Source organism: Sinohyriopsis cumingii, chromosome 1 (genome assembly GCF_028554795.1).
Source record: "Sinohyriopsis cumingii isolate HCF-2022 chromosome 1, ASM2855479v2, whole genome shotgun sequence".
NCBI classification, from domain to species: Eukaryota; Metazoa; Mollusca; class Bivalvia; order Unionida; family Unionidae; genus Sinohyriopsis; species Sinohyriopsis cumingii.
In genome coordinates, this window is record NC_142961.1 from 3407393 (window position 1) to 3434610 (window position 27218).

The following is a 27218-nucleotide window of genomic DNA, read 5'->3' on the forward strand; positions in this document are numbered from 1 at the left end:
ACTTTTTAATAAAATATGCAGTAATGACATTAAAATGGTGGTGACAAGCATATATGATCTGAAGGAACACTTCAGGACAAAACTGCATGAAAGAAAGTTTGAAATGAAGAAGGGAGCATCCATCAAAAGCTTCTTTGCTTAGCCAAAGCAGGAAGATGATAGTGTTATAAGTAAAAAGTGTGTGTGTGTGTGTGTTTGTCTGAGTGTGATATGGATTTTTAACGTAGCTTTAACAATGTTTCAGTCATATTGCTATGATGTCTGCAGTGTGGCATTTTATAGTGATGCCTAGCAATGGGGCATCATGTCACAGACATGTAGCACGATGTTCCACCCAGTCACATTATCCTGACACCAGGCCAACCAGTCCTAACACTAGCCTCTTAATGCTGAGTGCCAAGCAAGGCACCTGTTAGTACCATTTTCACATCTTTTCTGAAACCAAATGTTAGTAAAACAAAATATTCTGTTCTTAGATTTACACTATTACTCGATAAACACTATGCTCATTAAACAAATTACCTTTGAAAATCTATCCCAAACACAAATTTACAATCTTTCCAAGGAATTTTACAAAAAAACTACAAGACCATGTAAACAGTACACATTTCCCTATTATATACCTATATACTGGTTTTTCTCATATATATCTTATATTTTGTTTTAAACCCATATTTTTGAACTACAAAAATGAACTACTTTTGTAACCAATATTTTGAATTTTTTTCAAACTCTCATCAACTTTCACATTCACAAGGAAATGTTCAATCTTTTCAGTCTGTATCAATGAATGACTGAATTTTAGCAATATATCACAAGATAGTACAGCAAGCCTTGATTCCTTTATTTGAAATCTTATTCATTGGCAAATCCTTTAGAATGATATAGAACACAAATTCTCAGGGCCTATATAACTGAAAAAATAGCTTCTTGTTTACAGAATACACAACCAATTGTTTGAAAATTACTTTAACACATTAACCCCTGGAGCTTTTTGTCCTTTTTGCCTGAAAATTGAGTAGGAAACACATTTTGAAAGCTATTTCTGAATAGACTCGAAAACACCAAATCCCTGGTCATCTTTCAATAACATACTGCCTAGTGGTGTTAGAAATATTGATTTTTGTTGGCTATTTGACTTGCGCATGAGCAGAAGGGTAAAAGTTGTATTTTATTTTATTTTGCTCAACGGAGCCATTATTTTTGTATGGAGACCACTCTTTATTCCAAATGCCCATCTTATCCTACCTTTTGCAAAGGCTCATCTGTCTGTTTGCAGTTCATACCAGTTTGCCTTATATCAGAGACCAAAAAGTCTAAAATCCGGACACAGAATCGGATTCTGACCATGGGCAAATTTTGGGCTAAAATAAGTCGGGTCCAAAAAATGAGGTTTCTCTATCTGTATTTTGTAGTGCAACTAGATATTCCAGATTATTTGGTATCAATGTAGAGCTACATCTGTCTACCTTTCTATAATACCACCCACTTTAGTGTATCATGCATGACCATGACGCTACAGTGCTCGGCAGGAGGCTACTACCTCGTGCCCCGTAAAGTCGTCGCTAGGGGTTAATATGTTAAGATCAATTATGAGCAGAACTACCAATTTCGATTATTATATTAATCATCTATTCTCTTAAGTTCTAATTAAAATGCAGCCATTTCATGCAATTTTGTGTAATGATATCAAACTTTCCCAAAATAATATGTGCAAAATTTTGGTACTAAAATGAAGGAAATCATTTTAGAACCAAAATCTGGCAGTCTGTACAAATATCAATTTTGTGACGATGATGACAATGTTTAAAAGAACCCAACCCACCATTACTTGCTAAATCAAAGTCCAACTATTTGAAAACCCTCTACTTATAAGTTAGTATAAAGTTTTTGACCAAAAGATTAAGTATCTATGAATCCTGGTCCAGTAAATTAACACATTTTCCAGGCAGATATCATAGTAAAAATAAACGCTAATTTACAACAAGGTCATATAAAAATTCCATTTTTTTCTTCAGATTTTAACAAGGTGATCAGCTTATAAAGCAAGCTGACTGAAAAGCAAGAAAACAATGTATCCTCCTGAAAAACAGTGTTCTCAGAATGTGTCAGTATCATAAAAGCATGTAATCATCTTACACAAAATATTTTACCTATTATCTGTAGGTTTAACACACAAAGTGACATCCTGTGGTTTTGGTACTTGCAAAGAATCTGGAATAGTTTCTGCAAATTCGTCATCACAGCAAATGGTCTGATGATTTAGCTCACAATCCTCAGTATGTCTGATTTCACTGTCCAACTGGTTTTTACCTAGGTAAAAGTAACACGATTTCAGAACTCAACATTTTTATCTTATAGAGAATAATAATAATAATAATGCTTTATTTATACAGGGTGACTCATTAGTCAAGGACTATTCTCTGTTGAGGCTCTCTTAAGGAGAGTATAACAATGTACATTATATGAAGATAGCAATAATTACTTTTTATTTTAACATGTTTACTATTAAAATACTAAATTCCATTATCTATTAGAAACACATACATGCTCATGATATCTTTTCTTAAATACTCTAATATTTTCAGCAGATTTTACATGTTGTGGAAGCTTGTTCCACAGAATTGAACCAGAGTACTGAAAGCTCTTTTTAAATTGCTCTGTTCTTGGTATTGGTGCTAGAAGGTTTCCATGTGATATTGATCTCAACTGGTATTGTGTTGAAAAAGGTCTGAATAAGTCATGAAGATACTTTGGTGCAGTTCCATGTAGACATTTATATAAAAAAGAGAGAAATGTAGCAGAGAAATAGAAAATTTTGCATACTATGAATAATAATAATAATAAATAATAATAATAAAAATTAATAAAGTCTTTGTTTAGAAAATTAAATTAGTTACAGAACTAATTTACCTTGAGGCCTTCTATTTGTTATTTACAAAATATATAGTATATACAACATGATGTTAAGAATCTTGCTTGAAACTAAATAATCAGTTGATTATAAAAATCAAAGTATCAAGCCTGGAACATATGCACAGGCATCTGTGAACACATAAACATATATAAAATATAAAATATCATCCTGGACTGAAAAATTCAACTGTGAAAATGATTCAAAATTACAGAAAAGCAGGTAGTATTTATTTGAATAGAACTGTTCAACTGTCTGAAGATTTTATCTATTTGAGATCATGATTATGAAAAGAAGAAATGCTAGGAGCCAGCCTGCCTTATGTCACTTGGAATGTTGTTCCGTACCAGTGGACCAGTATACTGAAAACTGTTTTTAAACAATTCTTTCTCTGGCCTTGGTATAATGTCATTTTTACTTCTTATGGAACTTAAATGAATTCGACTGGATTATGTGAAAATTTTCAGGACATCAACAATATTCCACATTCATGGGATTACATTAAAAACATCTGGATTAATAATTATGTTAAATTCAGTTGTGTTATCACATTAACACACAAGCACTATACAAACTTTGTTCACAATACCTTGGAACAGTTTCCAGATTAGTGAGAAATTGATAGTACAATTAGTATTATTAGGATTACATTCTAGGAATTCATACACTGTAAGCTATTGTTAATTCTGTCACTTTGCTCAACTTTATATTTCATTTAAATAAAATCATATTTTGGAAAACTTGAATGTTTGTTTGGCTTTTACAGAACCAGAACATAACAATATTATACTGTTACATAAAGTCTTCAAGTCAAACAAACTATGTAAAGTTGGTGGCAACAAGACTGAGCTGACACTTCTGCTTGCAAAGTCATCAAGCTTCTTCTCTCCCCAACAGGCACGCCACTAGTAAAGTCTGATGAAAGCATTTCTGTCATCATGTTTGTGTGGGTGTGTATGTTTTCACATGCATTTCTAAGATAAAACCAAAGACATGTCATGTAGAAAGCATGCCTATAGCGGAAACTGCAAACACTGGCATACAAAACATCAGAAACACCCAATGTACTTGGGAAAGGTGAGTCACAATTAAAATTCTGATCTAAGTGTATCTCTTTCAAATATAATGAGAATAAGCACATTTTCCAGTCTTGCTTCTAGGAAGATTTGGTGCTTAAAATAAATTAAATAAAGTTTTATTAAAAACATATTATACATATGAATATAAAATCCAAGCCATAACTATTTGGCATGCAATTTTCAGGTGGCATATTTATTTATTTTGCAAAGTGTCTTGTCACTATACAGAAATTCTGCAACATAATACCCTGTAAAGTGAGAAAACATTTTATGTTACTAATAAAACATTATTTCATCATATAAACTGTCAGAATTAGAAACATATGCTTTAACTCATTTGACCCTAATCCTGCCTGTAGGCGTGATAAGGCTGTTCCCTATTTCCGAGCCCTGCAGCATCAAGGTCATTTAAGATACACAAACGTGGGTGGTATTACAAAAAAGCAGACAGATATAGCTCTAAAGTGACACCAAATAATCTGGAAGTTCTAGTTGCACTACAAAATACAGAGGAAGAAACTTCATTTTTTGGACCCGTTTTTTTTCACCCAAAATTAGCTCGTGGTTGGAATGCGATTTTGTGTCCCAATTTTAGACCTTTTGGTCTCAGATCTAAGGCAGACTGGTCTGAACTGCACACAGACAGGTGAACCTTTGCAAAAACTAGGATAAGGTGGGCATTTGGAATAAAGAGTGGTCTCCATACAAAAATGATGGGTTCATTAAGCAAAAAAAAAAAAAGAACTCCAACTTTTACCCTTGTGCTCATGTGCAAGCAAAATAACCAATGGAAAATGATGTTTCTAATACAACTAGGCATTAGTCTCTTTGAAAATCTGTTGAAAGCTGATGTATTACAATGTATTCAGAAATAGCACCCCCAAATATCTTTCCTACACGAATTTCAGGCAAAAACGACAGAAACCTCTGGGACCGAATGAGTTAAGTGAAATATTAATTTTTACCTATAAATAAAGGGATATGTGAATGTTACTTTAAAGCAAAACAATTTTCCACAAGCCATCGTTCATACAGCCCCTGAGTTTTCTTTCAAAACTTTTCAAGGACTTCCAAAATATTTTCAAGGAGTAGATTGTCTTACAGAATTTAAACCTTATTACCTTGCATACTACTAGAATGTGTATCATTGGATCCACCAAATTTTAAAATATTTTATTTATTTATTTATTATTATCGGAAAAGATATCAATACAATCTCTGAATTTTAAAAATGATATATTCTATTCAGCTTCAAGGTTTGGTATTCCCTTAGTTAAATTCAGTAAGTTTTTAAAAAAATTCTAAGTTTTTTTCTCTCAAAAATTCAAGGACTTTTCATAAATAAAACAGACTGGAAATTCAAGCTTTCAAGGCAACCCCTTGAATTCAATGATTTTGCAAGGTTGTATAAACCATACAATCTGTAACTTTTTGAAAATTTAATAAATACAGTTTTCCTTTTGCAAACATTTTATTTCCATTCACTGCATTCCAGGCATAAATTGTGCCTACTGTAATTTAGTAAATTCTCTGAAATTTATGCCATTAATATACAAATTTAATTTAATTTTTAAAAATGTAATTACAAAAAAACATGAGCTAGAAGTGTAAGGTGCATCACATACGACCCCGTTCCCAACCATTTGCTTGGGAGGGCTTTAAACAGTAGAGCATTTGTTGCAAAACCAAACTATTGAAAATAGATTGGTTGTCAGGGGCTATAATGTTTTATAAATGTTTATGTGAAATGGGCGAGTACAAAAACTTTAATTCATTTAGTGTCTCATCAATACAAAGCCGGATACCAAATTTTAGCTGAAATCCAATGAAGCTCAGTAATGTTAGCTTAAGAAAATTATGCATGTACCAATTAAAGATGTGGTGGTGGGTAATAAAAGCAGGTGCAAAATACATGCTTTTGATTAAATGAAGACAAAAATAGCCTGAATTACACCTGTATACTGACAACTAACATTTGTGCTGCAATAGATATGTTATCTAAGGAGACCATAACACACTGAACCCTTTCTTTATTGATGCACCCTTGCAACATTAGAATCACAGCTTTCATTTCCAATTTGTTGATGTGGACAATGACCCTCAAGAAGGATGTCCTCTGGCTCTAAATGAGCCCCCCATCTGGAATCTGATGCATCAGCAAACAGATTGGAGTCAGGGTCAGGTGCATATATGGGGACCCCACTCAGGAATCTATCCCAATTCATCCACCAGCCCAAATGGTGATGAAGGTCTGGTCCTAGAGGAATCAGAACTGATAAAGAAATTCTGTTTCCACTTTGCAAGAAGAAGAAACTCTAGCAGGCACATATGAAGACATCATAAGGAAACCACCTCCACAGCTGCCTTCAAGATTCTGAACAGGGTTAGGTAAAGGAGAGCATACAATGACATTTTTAATTGTATAACATCTAAAGTGCAAGGAATTGATTTATCTAATCCAGTGGGACCCAAGCTAAGTTCTGTTTTGTGAGGGAGATCATCCCCAACTAAACAAAGTCTTGAGATAGAATAAGTTCTGACTTCTCAAGGTTGGGTAAAAGACCCAACTAAGTTACCATGGACCAACAACAGAAATATCTTGAAGAAGGGACTGAACTTGAACACTGTGGATCATACAGTTGTTGAAATAATGGATGATCTGGGTTCCTAGAAATAGAGAGTTATACTGCTACACCTCCATAAATTGGTGAAGACGGTGTGTGAAAGCAATTATGAATGGTAGAACCCGCAATTTAAAAACTTCCTGGTCCAATCAAAACCAGAGGTATGTACTATGTGGAGGAAATATTAGGCATCCTGAAGGTTGATGGAGACAATCCAATCTGATGGACGCATTGCATTCTGGATTGGGAAAGGGGTCTCCATCTTTTAATGTTCCTCCAGAAGAAATTGGTTTGATTGGAGTGATTTATTATGAACGATCACAAATAAGTGCCTGAAATTTCTCACTTGCTGAATCTTAATACATGTTTAGACCAAAGCTGAGGTCAAAAATTGTCATAAGCAAATACACAAGTCTAAATAAGATCTTTGCTGTGCCATCAGTTACTGATTTCGATTAAAACAAAAATCCATTGGTCAATTTTGTTGATGTTTCCATTATCAGGGTTCATACACCTTGGGTGTGACAAAATTCAAGGACTTTATCCAATTTTTTCAAGGACCCTGATGTCCAGTGCATACTAGGTATATTTATCAATGGCCATTTAAAGGATTAGTGAGAATGTGGTAATTTCCTGACATGGGACTTCCTAATATTTGTGCAATAGGCTTGAGACATTATAATAATAGTTGTTGTTGTTGTTGTTGTAGGGTTTAACGCCATTTTTCAGCACACGATAGGCTATACATGGCGGCCAGTATTAATGGTGGAGGAAGAACCTGGGAAATCCCCAGAAAGAACACCGACCCACGAGAAGTTACTGGCAAGCTTTCTCACATACCCACATTGGCCGAATCCGAGACTCAAACCCACGCAGACAGAGGTGAGATGGCAGTGATCTGTAACGGAAAGCGCTTTAGACTACTCGGCGACTCGGGGCCCCACATTATAATAGAAAATATGAAAAAGAAATCTTTGGAGGATAACATAATCTTATTTCTAAGAAAAACAAATTTGGATCTTGATATGACAAACACAAAAATCCCTATAGATAAAATAGCAAATAAGGTACTAGGTTCAACAGTAAAAGTGGCCTGGCCTATTGTCAATCTAAGACACTGCTATGTGACTGATAATACCCAATAAATCAGATGAGATGAAAAAATGCAAAACACTTACAAACAAAAATCAGCAGGATGGAAATTCTGATTGAGATTCAGAGCTGATAGCCCTGTTATTTGGAAAAAGCAAATTTGTAGAATGTTTCATTATAGAGGTATAATCCACCATTATTTCACTTTCAAGTATATGAGAAATTAATTATCAGGTCTTGTATTCTTGTTTTTGTCACCAATTGGGGTTGAACACACACTTCCCTGGCATTGTGCTCCAAGTGAAACAGGTAAGCTCTTGCTGAAAAATACCCAGATAAATCTTCCGTATTCTCAATGCCACATACATGTGGTTATCCTGAATATTTGGTAGCAATTGGAGTTTACAGAAATTGCCAAAACCCACCTTCTCTCTCCAACACACTAAATGAAAACACATCGGCTAACCTCGTATATAGTGATATGCATAATTTATGGCTACCTAAAGTTGTCCATGGCAGACAAAATCAATTTCTGGAATAACTTTGATGCATTAAATGATGCATTCATGTGGCATCTTAAAATCATTTGCCACGAAAGTATATCTTGTCTCGCCATGTCTGATTTCAATATCTGCAGTCACCTGATTGCTCATCGAACTTGTACAGGTACATTTAAATATAGATGTAAGTACACTGTGTACAAAGCAGCCTTTCTGTTAACAGGCATACAGCCATAATTCATGGCCAAAGTTTGGTAGCGATTCTCAAAAAGTCAATAATAGATTTCCAGCAAACTTCTGAATTTTAGATTGTACACCGAAAATCAGCAGCTTGGACATACACATTGTGACCATTTTTGTGTATATTTTTCATAATTTTTTTTTTTTAGAATTTGAATAGCTGATTCACCACAATTTAAAGTACAAAGATGTCCCGGTGCCGCAGAAAATAAACTGATAAAGAATGATCATTGGAAAAGATCTGCGCACTTTTTAATGCTCTCAATAATCAGGTTAGCGTGCAATTATAAATATCTGATTGGTCATGTGTTGTAAACCATCCAATAGGAAAGAGTTTTATTTTGATTACATGACATAATGGTATGAAAAGAAGCTTTTATGCATTCATTTGTCTATTAAGTTTATATTTTTTCAAGGACTGAGGCTTATTTGCAACTATTTTTTAAGGACTTTTCATCAAGGTAAAAATGATTTCAATTACTTTTCATAGATGAACCAAAATTCAAGTACTTTTCAAGGTGCCATGCAAAACCTGATTACTGGCATTTCAAAGTGCTTGTGCTAGGGAAAGGAGACATTCCAAAGTAAACTGGCATATGAAGTATGTGCATGAGATGCAAAGATATGCTGATTACAAGCAACATTGCATGTTAAGATACTACTTTGATATTCCAAAAGAATCTGGTAAGACAAAACCCATGAAAGACCCAACTGAGTCACTGATATAATGTACTAACCGAACTGAATCAGAATATGCTGCATGGTTCCTGAACTAAGCTGGTTACAGGATGTACTGTGAAGGCGATGTAATATTCATGTAAAAGGGCTAAAACTAGACATGAAAGATTAAACCTTTAAAGGCACATCTACAAGTAATGGGTAATTCACCTACCAAATTGCATCCAATTATGTGTTAAGGGTTGCAGAGCTATGTTCATCATAATTGGTGCAATTGGATGGACAAACAGGCTGGGTAAGGTGATTACCACAGGGCTCCCACAACTCTATGTGGGGTCACTAATCATAATTCAAAGTAATTACTTCTTTTTGATATACCTTTCTTCTTGCTTCTCTTTTGGTCTGCTGTTGGATGTACTAACACTACTGGAGTTTTCACTTTTGATCTGGTGCCATTTCTCTTTGAGAGCATCTTTGCACTACCTATGAATAAATGAAAGGCATAGGATTACAAAACTGTTTATTACATTCCACAGAATATCGCAAAAGAAAAAAAAAACCTTGTCTACTTTGTCTGAACTTAGCAGTGTTTTTTATGGGATCAATGATGAAGTTCAAGAGCAGTTTAATTAAATATAAGAATGGCATGCAAACACGCCGTTCAAAAGTATTTGTTTCACAGAGCAATATACTACAATATACTACAATAAAGAAGAGAGGTTGCATGAGAATATAAGAAAATTAGCAAATGCTTTCATCAGACATAAACCACCCCAAAATGTGGCCAAAATTTACTACAACACAGCTTTTGCAGAATCTACCCTGATTTGGGTCTTCCAATTTTTAAAGGATTTGCAGCATGTTTTCACCAAAGTAGTATCTTGACACCGAAAACCAAATCCAAACAAAAGCCGAACACAAACACCAAAACAAAAACCAGATCCAAAACAAAATCTGAAAACAAAAATCAAAGACACTGAAGTAAAGCAATAAATCCCAAACTTATTTTCTATTCATGAGAATTTATTTCTGTTCTGTTTTGTTAAAGAGCTATAAAACAAAATATACAATAAACCATATTCTTCTCAAATTAACAGGACCCCAGAGTCTATTGTAGAAATGAAAATTTAAGTGGAAAACTACCTACTCAATTAAAAAAAATGAGGATGGGGAATTGCTAATTAGAACAGAGATTTAGTTAACTAAGTATATAAGGTTGGACTTTTCACACAAGTTTTGTGCATTCAGTTTATTTTTTTTACACATTAAGTTATAGTAATTAGCATGAATTTATTGCAAAATATTCAGAGATAATATCACTGATTTTGACAAGATTTCCGTAAAATTTTAATTTTGATAAATCAGCGTCAGATACTACCAATAACTTTAAAATCTCTTGTTTAACGGATTCTTCAATAACATCATTGATATATGTATTGGTTGAATTAATAACAGACTCTACAAGTTTATGGTTGGAAGATTCAAGATCATCCTTGATTTCATTTGTGTTTTATCTGTGAAATACTCTTCTCACAAAGTTTCTCACTGGGATATTCTATTACATACCTGGCAAATTTCTTGAGTAGCTCATCTGTATTAGCATTACAATGGATAATAATATCATCAAATAAACATTTAATATCATCAAAATGAAAACTTGTCTCAGGACCAAAGGGTAATTTAAACTCCCAGAATATATTTGTGGTCCCATCTATTATCAAATTGTGCATTCAGTTTAGGACTCCCGCACACATACACGAACAAAACACCACTAGGGCCATAATATCTTATAAAGCTTACTCCAAAATACTCTTTTTCACCTGAGGTATAATCACCATGCTGAGGTTCTGGTGGTGCTGGATTAACAGATGCTGTCTCTGGCCATCCTAATGCATTTCAGATCGACAACTGATATAAATAAAAGCTGTAGTCAGGCGTTAGTATTTCTATTGCAGACAATAACATTGGCTCATGAACCGTGATAGTGATCTTGGATTCTTTTCCTGTTATAGATTTCATTCTGTGCCGAAATTCATCGTTGATCTGTTCGATTTGATAACTGCCTGTAGGTATGCCCACAACTTGTCAATCAGGGGTTCCATTGGGCTTTTTTTTATATGCAAATACCAGTGAATGACTTTATCTAAAGTATGGCCGACTATCATATGCTCGCAATTGTGCTGGTCTATTTCGCTGGCTGGAATTGACATTGGAAAGCTAATGTGAGCTCGCTGATATCATCATGGTTGTTGGCATTGTTGCATTGGTGACAATTTTTTCTAGCAATTCTTGTGATATTATTATTATTTAAATCAGGAAGATCTAATACCTATTTCCATCAACAATGACGAAGTCATTGGGGACAAAGGAAATTCTATCTTGTCTCCTGATACAGCCAGGGCCTCATGGTAAATCTTAATCATTTCTGTGAATTCTTGATCTGATCTTACTCCACCACTGAGACCTGATGATATCAATGAAGATAATTTGGCATGTGCCTGTGTAACCACGGACAATTTATTTGTATATTCGTGTAATTTATTAACCTCGCATGTAGGTATTATTTTGCGATGATATTAAGAATATCGGCAATTAAGGTTGCAACTGAAACACTAATTCTTATCACTGGTGCTATCATGTATGTGGCTGATAATAATAATAATAATAATAATAATAATAATAATAATAAAGTCTTTATTTAGAGAAGTAACTCAATTGCCAATGACAGTTACTGTTCCAGTGATCACTGCAGATGCAGAGTATACAATTATATCAGTAACAACGACATGTCAGCTGTATTTTGTTTTGTTTTACTGTATATTTGTCGATGATGTTTTTCAGTTGGCACTGCAACATCACATTAAATGTCAATCGATTGGTTCATTAAAATGCCAAATTTTAAGTAGGTGGCATATTGGAGACGAATTCAATACACCAATAGTACAACAACGTATCTATGTTTTTTACTTCAGTTTTCACCATGATGTTCCCATCATTTTGATCAAAAATCACTAACACATATCCAGAAGATGCACTGACTGGAGAATGGCATGAAATTGTGGTAGATGTTGAAAATGTTGTAATGCCAATTACTGAGAACCTGCACATGCTGGTAACCTTAGCGGTACATTTATTGAATTTATTTAGTGGTATCCATAATAATGATCCATACACTATTGCATGTGAAGGGATTAAATGATCAGTAATCTCTTTGATGTCGTTGGTAATCTTTTTTATTTCAGAAAACCCATTGTCAATGACTGTTGGATTTTTTAAAAAATCATTAATGGTTCTATTTATGTTTCTGTGAAAACTCAAAAAAATGATTACATGAGTAGCATAATCAGATCTAAATGTGGTCAGGCCATCAGTGATTGTCATTAACGAAGTCATCATCGGGATGTTGATGTTGTCAACATATTTCTTTGTTGCAGTGTTGTTTGATTCTGGTTCTCCAAGAGCAGCAATTTTATTATTAGCCACATTGAGAGAACCAGTCATTGCATCATTGATTTTAGCAACGCATTTATTACTGATCATAGCGTCATTGCTGCTGTAAACATTTTTTTTTGTTGCCACATCATTGTCTGATTTTGGTTCTCTTACACTGATAAATGTATTTTTGCTCAGGTTGAGATCTCCATACATAATATATCCAATTCTTCTGATGTGTCCAGTAATCTCTCCCATGAGTTTCAGAATTGATTCCTCTGATTTTTTAACTTTACTGTTCTTACCAAAGACCACTAAGTTATCTTTGGTCATACCTGGAACCTGCAAAATAAAATCTGTCAGCAGAATATTGCTTGTCTTTAACCGTCCTTGCTGATCCTGAAAAACAATTACTTCAATTCGATCCACATCTGTGAGACGCAAAAGATCAGTGAGTTCATTCTTGACCTCATTAAGTGTTACATATTTGGATAAGTCACTTTGGGGCTTGCCCTGAGTCTTACTCAGAGTAGATAACTGTTCTGCACCTTCTATAAATTTCACCTGCAACTTCTGACACTCTTGTAATTTTTGCTTAACAGAATCACGAACTGGAAGATATTTTTTAATTGCATCTAGTCGTTGTTGACCTAGTTTAGATGTGTGAGATTCCATGGCTAGCATATTATTTGATATTATTAACAATTTAAATTACACCACCTGTTACTTTTTTTACACCCTTGACCCTGTCAAGTCACACACATGGTGACGACACCCGTAAATATATTTGACACACACAAATAAAAAATCCGGTTAGAGGCCTCAGTGCGCTTGTATTTTTTCACTCTCCCTAGGAAGGCTTTATTGCACAAATAAATTTGGTCTATTTATCCTCCCTACTTTAGATTTATTTAAGCTTGTATTTTTTCATCCTCAGTATGAAGCTTTATTTCAGTCTGAAATTTTGGTCTGTTCACCCCCCTGCCGCTTCTTCAAATCTCTGAATTCACCAGAAAATCTGCAGTCCTACAATGTTACAGTGACTCATTTTAGGTTCACAAATATTTAACTCATTCAGGGGTCTAACTATCAAGAATGGACGTAAACTAATTTTCATCTCCTAGGAGCAGAAATTTATTCTGAAACCAGTTATCATGTAAACAATAAGAATATTTTGCATGCCAGTAGCACCCCAAACCAGTCTTTGCTAACCTCCAGTGGGTTTACTGTTCATTTAACAAAGGGCAATATATAATAATAATAATAATAATAATAATAATGAGGACTTTGTAAAGCGCCTAATCTTTAGAAGCTCTAAGCGCTTTACAACATTAGACAACACCTATAAGATAAAAAACATATAATAATATTATTACAAAAACAAACACCATGAAATCAGAAAAACATTAAAAAATAAAAAACATGCTGAAAATATTTCAGGTAGGAAACATTATTAGGTCTTTAAGTTTGTTCTTGCAGTCAAAATAAGTGAGTTTTGACAACCCTCTTGAATGTGATCAATGTCTTTGTGTCTAAGTTCAGTGGGCAATTCATTCCACATTGCTGGGCCCTGGTATGCAAACGAACGCTCTCCATATGACTTTGTTTTCATAGTGGGAATAATGAGTACACGATTGTCAGGAGAGGAGCGTAAGTATCTTGCTGGTGTGTACACATGGGTGAGGTCAGATAGGTATGTTGGACTAGACTCCGACAGTGAAATGTAGCACAGAAAACAAATTTTGTGTTTGATTCTGATCGAATGGATAGACAGTGTAGGGTACAGAGCAGCGGGGAGGTGTGCTCTGATCATGGTACTCTAAGTATGATCCGAGCAGCTGTGTTTTTAACTTTTTGACATTTCTGGAGTAGATATTGAGATGAACCAGACAGAATTGAGTTACAATATAACAGTCTTGAAAGTACTAATGAACACAAGTGTTTTAGTGGCATCAACTGAAAGATATTTGCAAACTGAGCTGATACATCTCAACTCAAGATATGCAGCCTTGCATACGTTCATGACATGTTGGTGCAATGTGAGAGAACTGTCCAGAGTAACACCTAGGTTTTGTACTGATTGTGTGAATTTAATGTTGGCATTGCTGATATTTATTGTTTGAGGTAAAGGATGTGAATGAGGAAGTCTTTGTGTTGTGATCAGAATGGCCTCAGTTTTATCATCATTCATCTGCAGCTTGTTACATGTCATCCATGATTTCACATCAGAAATGCACCTCTCTACACCATGGATGGTAGCATCAACTTCAGTTGGGTGGCTAGATTTGTATATTTGTGTGTCATCAGCGTACAAGTGGTGAGACACTGGAATATGATCTATGACACTTGAGAGTGAGTGAGTGTACAGAATGAAGAGAACAGGTCCAAAAACAGACCCCTGTGGAACACCACAACATAGATCAACTGTGCTGGAGTGTATTCCATTTGCAGATACAATTTGTGTCCTGTTGACCAAGTAGGACTTGAACCACAGTAAGGCTGTATCATGAATGCCAAATACATGCTGGACACGGTGAAGTAATATATCATGGTCTATTGTGTCAAATGCTGCAGACAAATCAAGGAGGGTGAGGACTGTAATCTTTCCACTATCCAACGCAGAGAAAATGTCATTAACTACTTTTAGAAGAGTAGTTTCAGTACTGTGGCAAGGGCAATATGCAGATTGTACATTGCTAAAAAGACTGTTTGAATTTAGATGAGATACAAGCTGGGATAGAACAACCTTTTCTGAGATTTTTTATATAAATGGGAGATTAGAAACTGGGCGGTAGTTCTTTAAATCGTTATGGTCTAGTGTTGGTTTCTTCAGCAGAGGCTTTACAATGGTAGTGCTGAAAAATGATGGGAATTCTCCGGATGAGAGAGAGGTATTAATAACATCAGTTAGTGAAGACAATACTGGATCTAAGCACTCAAGCAGCAGTGATGTTGGAATTGGATCAAGTTCACATGACTTTGGTGCACTCTTCATCAGGATTGTACGTACAAAATCCATAGAGACAGGTTCAAATGCTGCTAATGGTTGCCACTCAAATTCTGTATCCCAACTGTATGGTGATGATGAGTCAATTGAAATTGTGGTGTCAAACTTAACTCTAATGGTTTGTACTTTGTCACAGAAGAAATTTGCAAACATGTCCAGGAGGTCGACTGGAGAGAAGGTAGTTGGAAGTGTTGTTGATTTGTTCCTTGACATTAGTTTGTTAGTAATCTTGAAGAGCTCTTTGCAGCTGGAACTTTCCATGATCTTAGTAGTTTAGTGGGCTAATTACGCTGCATGGACTATATTTGTGACATTCTTCTTAGCGACTTCATAGATTTGCTTATGAATAGTGAGTCTGGTGGAAAGCCAGAGCCTCTCAGCTTTACGGCGGTCTCTTTTAGCAGTGTGAAGCTGGTCCCTAACACTGCTATACCATGGAGAACACTTTTGAATTGATACTCTGCACTTGGTAGCTGAGGCATGTTTGTCAAGCAATGAACGCAGACAGTTATCGAGTTGTACTGCGGTAGGATGTAAGCAAGTTGTTAGGTTAGCTTGGATGTTGTACATTAGTTTGGTTCTATTTATCATACGGAGGTTTCTCTTAGTAGCAGCTAAAGGTAAAGGGTTAGGGACTGATACGTCAAGATGGCATATAATGCAGAGGTGATCTGATGCAAGGTCATGGGATACCAGGGAGGACCGTAGAATGTTATCATCAGGTCTATGAAGAATCCAGTCAAAAATGTGACCATGTTTATGGGTGGGTTGGTTAACTGACTGTTTGAGGTTGAAAAAATTAATGGAATCTATGAGTTTTTATGTATTTGAGTTTCCAGGACAGTCAAAGTGAAAGTTGAAATCTCCAAGAATAATCAGGTTGCCACCTATCGAATTTCCATAGTCTAGGAGATTCGGAAACTGCTCCAAAAAGAAAGAGTCAGCCAGCTTGTTTTTTCTACTAGGAGGAGGGTGGTATAGGCAGAAAAAATGGACTGACCTTTGCTCCAGTGTGAGTGTGGTTTGGACTAGTTCAAACGATGTGTGGTCGAAATTGAATGTTGTGGTGTAGTTAAGACATTTTATCATGGAGTTCTTTGTGATGACAGCAGTTCCACCTCCATGAGAATTACGGGGGAACAACTTGATGGAGTAACCAGTGGGTGTTATATCCACACACTTGGGCTCATTGCCTGTTGTTTTTCGCCATGTTTCTGTCAGGAAAAATATGTCAACATTCTGGTCGCTGATAAAATTAACTATTTCTGTGCACTTTTCCAGTGGTCCTACTGACTGGGCACTGAATAATGCAATGCACAGAGGTATTTCTTGGATAGTTGACAAAAGGTTGATGAATTAATAGAGATTTGAATTAGGTTACTTAATTAAAGGTTGAATTTTTTTTAATGGTTGTGCCAAAATAAGGGAGATAACTGGGATTCTTCTTCCTGTTCTACACTGGCCAGCTTTGAAGCAACGTTTCTTTTCTCGCTTCTGTTTACATTAGGTAATGATGAATGTAGTCCCAGTTCATTTAGTCTAGAGCACAATGTAGTGTGGAGAGCCAAGGAGTGGTCATTTAAAGCAATTAATGAAGGTCCATCATAGCATAAACGGGTTGACTGGTGAGTATCACGTGATGGCGGTTTGTTCAAAAACAGTGGAGCAAGACAGCTGAGAAAAAGTCTACTTGTTCTCGTTTCCAAAACAAGGAGATGAAGAAACACATATGAAGTTAACAGCTGAGAAAAAGTCTACTTGTTCTCGTTTCCAAAACAAGGAGATGAAGAAACACATATGAAGTTAACAGCCAATACATAATGAACACAATAACGAAGATGAAAACAGGCAACAAGCACAAATATCATGAAAACGGCACTAAAAAATGGAACAGCTGCTTCAAGCCGGTTAAGCAATAGCGGCCATCTTGAAACATACAGCTCTGCCTTACTGGGAATTCAGACAGAAATAAATGCTGATGCACCAATTAATTCACTTAAGATCTTCCTCCCCTCAGGAACCAGCAACTGAAAACCACAGTGGTGAGGATATTTTAGCTGGAGAAAACAATATTAATGAATTGCTCCCCAAGGCCATCACAAGTTATGTTGGCACCCCATGACTCCGTTCCAGCAAATGCTGGTAAAGAGTTGGAGGTATCACCCTGTTTTTTGTTTCTAAAGGTCATGGTTTGTGATTTATGTATCCCCCATCCTCCCAATTGTGGATTTCATGTGTGACTTTTTAATTATTTTTTTCTTCTTCCCCCCGTCAGGGTTGTTCTTGTTTCGTTTCACCATATTCTTCAAGTTGTCCCTGCATGCAGGTTCTGAGTTATATTCTGTTCCCACTCAGTACATAGGTCAGTTTCCATTCTCAGGTCAATACTTGCAAACACGTGCTTGTGACTGTTTTCTTGCCTTGAACCCGACATGCATGAAACTTAGGATCGTACTCGTTTTCCCTTTGCAAAAGTTCAGGGTGAAAGTTTCCGCTCCCATTCCCATTTCATTATCATTATTATTCTGGAGTGACTTGCCATAGTCATTAAGTCTGCTGTGGTGCTGTTTGTGTGTGTTGTGTTGTAACTGCATGTTTTCTGTATAGACTGGCACTGTCTAGATCATATCTTAAAGGTTTTGGGTTAGCTACCTAATTTTCAGTAGTGGCACAGTAGACTGGTTAAATACTACCTGTAATTGGATAGTTGTGTGGTTGCTTTTCAGGCTGGGGTGTAATTAATCATTGTTAGTTAGTGTTTCTAAGGTTCCTGGCATTATAGACTAGTACTGAGATGGCTGGTGCTCAGTCAGATAAAGTTTCTGGACTGCAGGGTGAAAAAGACATGACAGCCCTAATGAGGGGAAAACAAATTGCTTCAAAAAGAACTTGAAAAAATGACAGCAAAGCTAATAAACTGTCAAATGAATGTGAATCTTTAAAAACCAAACAGCAATCAGCAAGGAATAAGTACGAAAAACTTGAAGAACAGCTATCAGATTTCAAGATTAAATTTATGAGCCTTAAAAACACAAATAAAATCAGATGTGACCTAAGTAAGACATCAAGACATTGCTTTATTATGGAAGAGGACAACACAAAAATGAAAAATAAAGTAAAACAAATAAAGACAAAGATTCGCTCCTGTCAGAAATTATGCAGCTTAAATATGGCTATGCTGCTTCATACAGTATGCATCCTGACATTTTAGCAGCAGTGCAGTAAGACATTATAAATATGAAAAATGAAATTGTCAGTACTCTCAAAGATGAGTCACAAAAGTACATCAGTGAAATAAACCAGGTTATGAACATAAAACAAAATTCCCAGCGAGAAAATAATAATTCCAAACCCACCCAGAATATAGGGAAAGACCCTACAGTCCCTCACACTACAGTAAAAAAAACTCTCTACCACACAATGTTACAAACAGCAATAAAGGGTCTTCATATCTCAAGCATAATAGCCTTAGATTTCATAAGACACTGGATTATACCAAAAACAGAGAAGAAAACAAAGAAAACATCAGATAATTACAGAAAAAACACTGTGAATGAAAGAGGCCTGAAACCTTGGGTTCAAGTTAAGTGTTTACCTGGAGCAGAAACTGGTCATATATTTGATGCTATGAGAGAAATTAACCTTTCTCAATATGACACCATTAAAATCAGTGCTGGTGGCAAGGATGTAAGTAACAATGTTCATACTGAACATTTGAAACTAATTTTTATAACATCCTAAACAACATATACCTGGAAAATCCTAACTGCTCAGTCTTTTTATGCAGTGCATGCCCAAGAACTGACTCAGACATTCATGAGTTGAATGCTCTAATTAAACATCTATGTCAGGAGTGGAATCACAAAATGATAGACATTGAACATGGATTCATGACCATGTCTGGATTAGTTCTTGAGCACCTAATGGCAAAAAACAAACAAATTCATCTAAATAAAAAGGGTTTGTCCCACTTTCTCAATGCAGTAAATGAGATATTCCCAATACTAAAGGACAGCAATGATGCCTCTAAGAGACATAGAAACATAAATCACAAACATAATTGGAACCATGCAAACTATTCTAACCATCATCAGAAATCAAGATGTTTCCACTGCTTTGAATGAGGCATAATGTGCAATCATGCAGATAGACAATCAAAAAACAGTGACATGACTGTCTATAATATGGGCATGAGGCAAAAACACCATGAAATGTTCCACTCAAATATGCAGTATTAGTAAAATGGCAATGAAGATGGGACCAAAAGTTTAACACCCAAACATATTTTTCCAGAAACTCCAAAACATCCTATCAGATCTACTAGGCGTAATTCTCCCTGTGATGACAGAAAACAAACTACAGATACCCCACTGAGTGATGATGTCCATGGAATTACCTCTGGTGCAATCCTATTGCCTACAGATACCCCACTGAGTGATGATGTCCATGGAATTACCTCTGGTGCAATCCTATTGCCTACAGATACCCCACTGAGTGATGATGTCCATGGAATTACCTCTGGTGCAATCCCATTAAGTGCCTCCATCAATGAAAGTGATCATAATTTGTTAACTGCTACTGACATAACTGTTGAACATGTTAATGTTGCAAGAGTCACTGAAAAATCTTCTGAAGGAACTGTTGATAGTCATGATTTAGGACAATGTATAAAAGAAAATTTAGAGGAATATCATGGTTCATGATACTGATAGTGAAAATATTAACTGAGATACTCCACAGCATTCATCTCAAAACTAAATAAACTTAAGACTTCTTTCAAAATAAGTGGCTTAAGCAAAAAGGTCTCAAAATTTGCCATCTGAACATCCATTATCTTTTTACAAAACTAGATGAAATCAAGAAATAATTCAGTAATTGATGTTTTTGTTGTCAGTGAAACATTCTTGCATGAGCTTTTTCATGATGATGAACTTAAAATTCCTAACTACAGTTTTTAAAGAAAAGACAGACTTTTCCAAAAGGGTGGTGGGCTTCTCGTTTACATTAAGGATGGCATTTCTTTCAAATATTGATATGATGTTTACATTAAGGATGGTATTTCTTTCAAACATTGATATGATCTTGAGGAAATTGGTATGGAAATAATATGGCTAGAAATGAGATATAATGTCCAAAAACCATTTGTATTAGGCTGTGTATTTAGACCACCAAACACTGACAATACTTGGTATTCAAAATAAGCTTGAAACTCTGTATATAAAAAAAAGAAGTCTATTTAGTGGGTGACTTCAATTACAATTTGCTTTATGAAACCAATCAAAGCTGGATTAAAACCACGAATTCCCTGAATTATCAACAGCTAGTTCATGTACCCACTAGGATAACAGGTATCTGAAACACCAATTAATCATATTTATACTAACAATGCTGTCAATATTATAGCAGTTTCCCAATATTTCATAAGTGATCATTATCTTATATGCTATACATGAAAATTAAGTTGAAAAAGTAAAAGTTGTCATCACAAATATACCAGGTATCGAAGAATGATAACATTCAATACAGAAATATTCCTTAAAGAACTGAAAGATATCCCTTGGACAGTAACTGAATGTTTTGATGACCCATCAGATGCTCGTGACAGATATGTTTACTGACACCATGAGCACTCATGCTCCCTTTAATTTCAAGAGAGTCAAGCAACAAAATCAACAAAGCTGGATTACAGGTGATACACTGAATGCTGTTAAGACAAGGGATAGATTTCATAAATTAAAAGATACAGAATTATAGATTATGGAGAAAAAGAGTTACATTAACGATTCAAAAGGCAAAGAGAACTTATTATTCCACTGAAATATCAGATAGTATTACAAAAAAGAATCCTAGGAAACTTTGGAAAACCTCCAGTGACTTGCAATGCAAATCTCTCAATAACCTGCCATTTACATGTATTAGTGATGCAAATGGTGATATTAAGCAAAAACCTCTTGAAATTGCAAATGCACTCAATGATTACTTTGTGAATATAAATGAAGAACTTGCGGATTTCAAAACTCTTAAAAGATTCTCCAATGATGAATTAAATGAACACATTTCTTCAAAACTTAGCAAAAATGAGTGATTCAAAATCCCTAAAATAAGCCTTCAATTCATTTTAAATGAATTTTTCCAACTTGATATCACAACAGCAACACGTCTAGATAATATATAAGTTCTAAATTCCTAAAACACTCATCTCAGTTGATTGCACCTTCACTTATGTATATCTTCAATCAAAGTACTTCCATAGGTATTCTTCCAAACAGCTAAAGCTGTTAAAAGTAACTCCAATATATAAGAAGGGAGATCATTCTGATATGAATAACTATAGACCTATAACAGTTTTATCAGCACTTTCAAAGATATTAGAAAGACGTGTGTAATGAATTTAGAAACTACCTGGAATCCTTTAATTTGCTACATTCGTGACAATCAGGCTTCCATGAAGGACATTAATGCCAGACTACACTAACTAGAATGGTGGATAATTGGTTAACAGCAATAGACCAAAGCTACCTTGTAGGCACAGTGTTTCTTGACCTTTCAAATGCTTTTGCCTTGTAAATCATAAAATCCTGCTGAAAAAGCTCAGCATATATCAAGTTAACCATAAAAGCTTAACTTGGTTTTGATTTTATCTTTAAGGCAGACAACAAGAACTTTCTATTTTAAATATACTTTGACATAAGAAACTGATAAAGTCAGGTGTTCTACAGATATCAGTTCTTAGACCATTACTCTTTCTGATCTACATCAATTATTTACCATATCACATTTAGCTATCCACTGCCAATATGTTCGCAGATGATACGACAATTATATAACATTGGATCAACAGGCCATGAGATTAGCACTAAACATTAAAATTAAAAAGCATTTGGTAAAAATATATACCTGGTGTGAACACAATGGTATGAAGATAAATGCAGCCAAATCAAAAGCCATGATGATAGGTAGTTGAGCAAGAGTAAAAGTTGAGCAAAATTATTTTAAAGTAATGATAAAAAGAATGGATATACAACAGTCAGAAAATGAAAAACAACTTGGCATCATGATAGCCCATATCTTGTGTTGGAAAATACAAGCTGATAAGGTCATTAAAAAGTTAATTCACTGGTTTATCTATCGATCAGAATATAATATTATCTCCATCAAGAACAGAGAAAAATATTCTACAATGCACATATCATGCCACACCTGGAATATTGTTGTTCTGTCTTGGGTAATAGTGGTACAGAAAATCTGGAAAGATTACTGAAATTTCAAAGAAGAGCAGCTAGACTTATTTTTTATGCTGATTTTGATACACCATCAACAAATCTTGTTAAAACTCTAAAGTGGCTTCCATTTCAGCAGAGAACTCAGTTTCACATAGGTTTACTATAGTCTGATAATACAAACCCGTTTGTTTGTACCCCCTTACCTATTTAAATAATGGAAACCTTTAATGTGATAAAAAGTGCAAGGAACTTAGCCAGTTCATTCATCGATTTATATTTTCTAACCTGGATCTGAGTAGAGTGGCCCTAACACTGTCATCGTATGCGTGTTTCATCCTTAACGGAAGTTTTCAGTATAATAGATGGACATGCTCGGATCCATTTCCAGTTTCTGGACAAGTCCATTTTCAGCAAAGGGGTGTATCACGACTACAGATGTACAAACATAAGTTGTCTGCTTCCGATATTTATAATGTCAAATCAAGCAAAGGAAAATAATGACAACTACATATTTGCTTTTCATGTGGATTTCACAAGCAGTTAAATTTATATATTCTTATATGCAGAGGGATATAATTCCAAATTCTCAACGTTATGTAATTTACGCAATTATTCAGCAGTTACAGAACAGGATGAGCTATGTCATTATGTCGTCTGATGGAAATAAACTAGCCTATAGTGTACGCAACATGGCGCCGTGTTAGTATGGAAAGTCCGTTAAGCATGAAATGGTGCAGGGGATGGCAGTATTAGTGCCAATTCTGGTCACAGTCAGGTTAGAAATTATAAATCAATGATTCAGTTGACTTAGTTCTGTGCACTTTTTATCACATTAAATGTTCTCGTTTTTGAAATTTGTTAAAAATGTGTGTGTGTGTATATATATATATATATATATATATATATATATATATAAAAGCTAAGATCCATCTAAAAAACAAGTTATATTCACCTGAACCAAATTCAGAGTTTTATAAGTTCTGCTTTTTCTGGAGCCAAAATGGAATTCCATACCATGTTATATACAGTCAGCTGACACATTCCAAGCTTTTTAAAAAGCTTTGTAGTCAACATCTACAGAAACAATCATTTGTATGATTTTGTTTAATTCAGTCCTACTACTTTTTATAACATTTTTTATCATCTATTCACCTATAATGTTTTACACATGTTTGAAGCCTTGCACATATTTTATTGTATCGGGACATCAGTGGTCAAGTTATTAAAAAAATTTTTGTCTAAAAACACCTCATCTTGAAGAAATTGTGAATTATATATATATATATATATATATATATATATATATATATATATATATATATATATATATATATATATATATAACTGTCATTGTAGAAGGCCTCATGGAAGATTGGTGGTCAGTTTACCAAATGAGCTTTTTCTTTAAATAGTCATTTTATTATTATTATTATTACTATTATTATTATTATTATTATTAAAGTGCGATTTTATCGAAAAGTTAAAAACAATATCAAAATTACCCTACCTTTTCACTGAAACATTTATACATATGCATCCATTACTCTCTCATAAAATACTCTCAATTTTCATGTCTTTGTCTAGTGTAATATCTCAAACATTTGCAACTAATTACATATTTCACATTTTCTTATAAAAACACAAGATATAAACAAAATGTGAACAATAATATTACTACCTGCTTGCTCATTCTCTGCCAAGGGTGTTTTCCCATCATATTTTGAAGATAAGGAAGACGCTTCACAACTAGATTTCCTTTGCTGTACCTCCATTTTATTCTTCAACATAATATGTGCATCCTGGATGGGTTCAGTTGTTATAGCATCTGGTTGAGTCTGAATGGAAACTAAACAGGATGATCTGTCAATGTTAACAGGTTCTGCCATATGAATAGGTACTCTCATTGGTGTGCATGGCACTGATACTTTCCTTTTAGTGGTGGTCGACACTTGACTTCTGGCTGACACCTGGGTCGGTGGACAAATATCAGCAGGGGAGAACTCTTCTGCTTGCTGCAGTTACATAATGCACACTGGTTCAGATCAAAATAAAATGAATTAAATCCATTCAACATGACTATTATCATCATTCTCTCAAGTGCACTCACATTCACTTTTCTTGCTTAGGGTTAACTTGTATTAAGTTTCATTTCCCATAGTATTCTATTATCTGTATATGCTAAACTGTAATGTACAGAATGTACAAACACATACCTATGAATTGTGATAGTGAGTAAAAGAGATACTGCTTTTTCGTAACTATTTCAGAATGTTCAAAATTTTCAGTTTGAAAATTTTCAGAATTTTTAAATCACCTTGAAAGAATGTAGCTTAAAAACTATCAAGAAACAAACCTGATTAGGAGACTCTTCTATTCTCGAAATGTTCACTGCTTCTGAGACTACTGAAACTTTCCTCTGTAAAAGAAGAAAGTTACATACCCAATTAGGTAGTAAAAAGCTTGCAGAAATACTTGAAAAATTTACAGGAACATTCTTGTTAAAATATATATGAAAACTACTTAAGCCAAATGAACTTCTATTCAAATGTATTTTTGTGTGCTTTCATTTCAATTTAAAAACTGTGAAAAAATACCCATCATATAGTTTGTTCTAATAACTGCTTCTAAGTTTCTGGACCCAAACTTAATGCAACATAAAAAAATTTTGTTGATATTATTTTCAACTGTGTCATAATTCAATAGCAAAAAGTAAGTTCATAAGCTATTTCCAACATCTTATATAATTAGACAAAAATTATGTGACTATTACTTTTGCAAAATCTAGACCGAGTCACAAAATCCAAGATATAAATACAATAATATTGCCCTGTCATGCTTACAAACAATGTTATAGGCTCTGAAGATGGATTTAATTCCTGACTTATGCTGTCATCAGAGAATGGACTTTTGGATCAGAGCCTTTCAAGCCAAAATTTATTTTGGAAAGATATCTAGATTATCAATTTTTCTTTCTCTAAATGAACATCACATGTATTTAATTTTTGTTAAAAAGACTGCTTTTTAACATCAGGTATGTCTTTATATTAATGAAGCAGAGAACAATGGCAAATTAAAAGTCATATAGTAAAACAATTACTGGATTTGATTTAATTTTGTTTGAAACAAGGATTTTCTAAACAATTAATGTAATGATATACAAATCTCCCCCTGCAACAATGGTGAAAATAATTTTTCTTAATTCAGCAGATGTATATAGCACAAATATTTGCAACAATGCGTTGCTGCCTTTTCATATGCAAAGGAGCATCCCAACTGAAAGAAAGTCCTGGTAAATAAGTGCCTATCTAGGTAAACTTTGTATAGTGACAAGTGAGTCTGCAATATAAACATCCCATGAATATAAATTTGCTACCTATGTCATCTTTATCACTGTTTTCACTTAGATTATTTTTACAAACTGAAGTTTTATAACATATAAACAGTGAAAATATGAAGCAGCACCATCTGCAAAAATAAATACATTTGACACAATTGTCACCACAAGCAGTTAAGATCATTTCTGCAAACTCGTGTCACATCACAAATATGACTATAAACTGCCAAACATGCTGACACAATTCTGAATTGCAAAACATGAATTCTTAAATATGCATTCATGACAAATGGGGAAGGGGGAATAAGGAACTATCAATGACTCAAATATCCAGACCCTCCAATTTCTGTGATACCATAGTTTTATATGTTGTAATAATTTTCAAAACAACAACAACAAAATTCTGGACACAAAGTACATTTTTTAAATCAGATGACAATGAAACCTTCACATTGGAACATAAACAATGGTAAGTTTTACCTATATTAAAAAACTGGTGTTTGAACAGTTCACTGACTGTGAAATTCCTTTGATTACTACTAGTACCGCTTTGATTAAACAAGTCAAACTGTGTCACATCAAGAACATGACTATAAACTGACCAACATGCTGACATGATTGTGATTTTCAAAATACAAATTCCTACATATGCATTCATGACAAAAGGGGAAAGGGAAGAAAGGAATTATCAAACACTACTACAATATAATCATCACTGAATGGTTTGGACCTTATCAATGCCTTCAACAAGGTATCAACAAAAATGCCAGATAAGCAACCAGAATTTTAAAAAAAAATCTTAATTATACTGAGATATTATAAAAGTGTTCATCGCTTGCATGAAAGGATATGATGTAACTTTTTTGACCATTTCTGACAGCACTGAACTTAATGGATGCATTGATACACAATCCTGACAACTGAGATATTCATTTTTAGTTCAAAATACTCAGGGAAAATGATCATTTTCACCAGTACACGAATTATACAGACAAAGAGAAAAGTAATTATTTTCTAATGTCCACTTATTTAGGTCAATGAAGGTAATTAACTTGCGCTATTGCAAACATTATGCAACATAATGCACAGTAGCTG

The 27218-nt window shown here is 34.5% G+C and overlaps 1 protein-coding gene across 1 annotated transcript in view; it reads right to left on the reverse strand.

Annotated features, from left to right (window-relative positions):
• The window catches only part of LOC149806328 (uncharacterized), a 237878-nt gene that overhangs the window by 91487 nt on the left and 119173 nt on the right, over positions 1–27218 (reverse strand). Inside the window, exons 15-18 of the mRNA XM_089951266.1 lie at positions 25143–25205; positions 24468–24801; positions 9506–9610; positions 2154–2313 (exon numbers count right to left, since the gene is read on the reverse strand). Coding sequence (XP_089807392.1) covers positions 2154–2313; positions 9506–9610; positions 24468–24801; positions 25143–25205 — 662 coding nt within the window. The remainder of the gene's footprint in view (positions 1–2153; positions 2314–9505; positions 9611–24467; positions 24802–25142; positions 25206–27218) is intronic.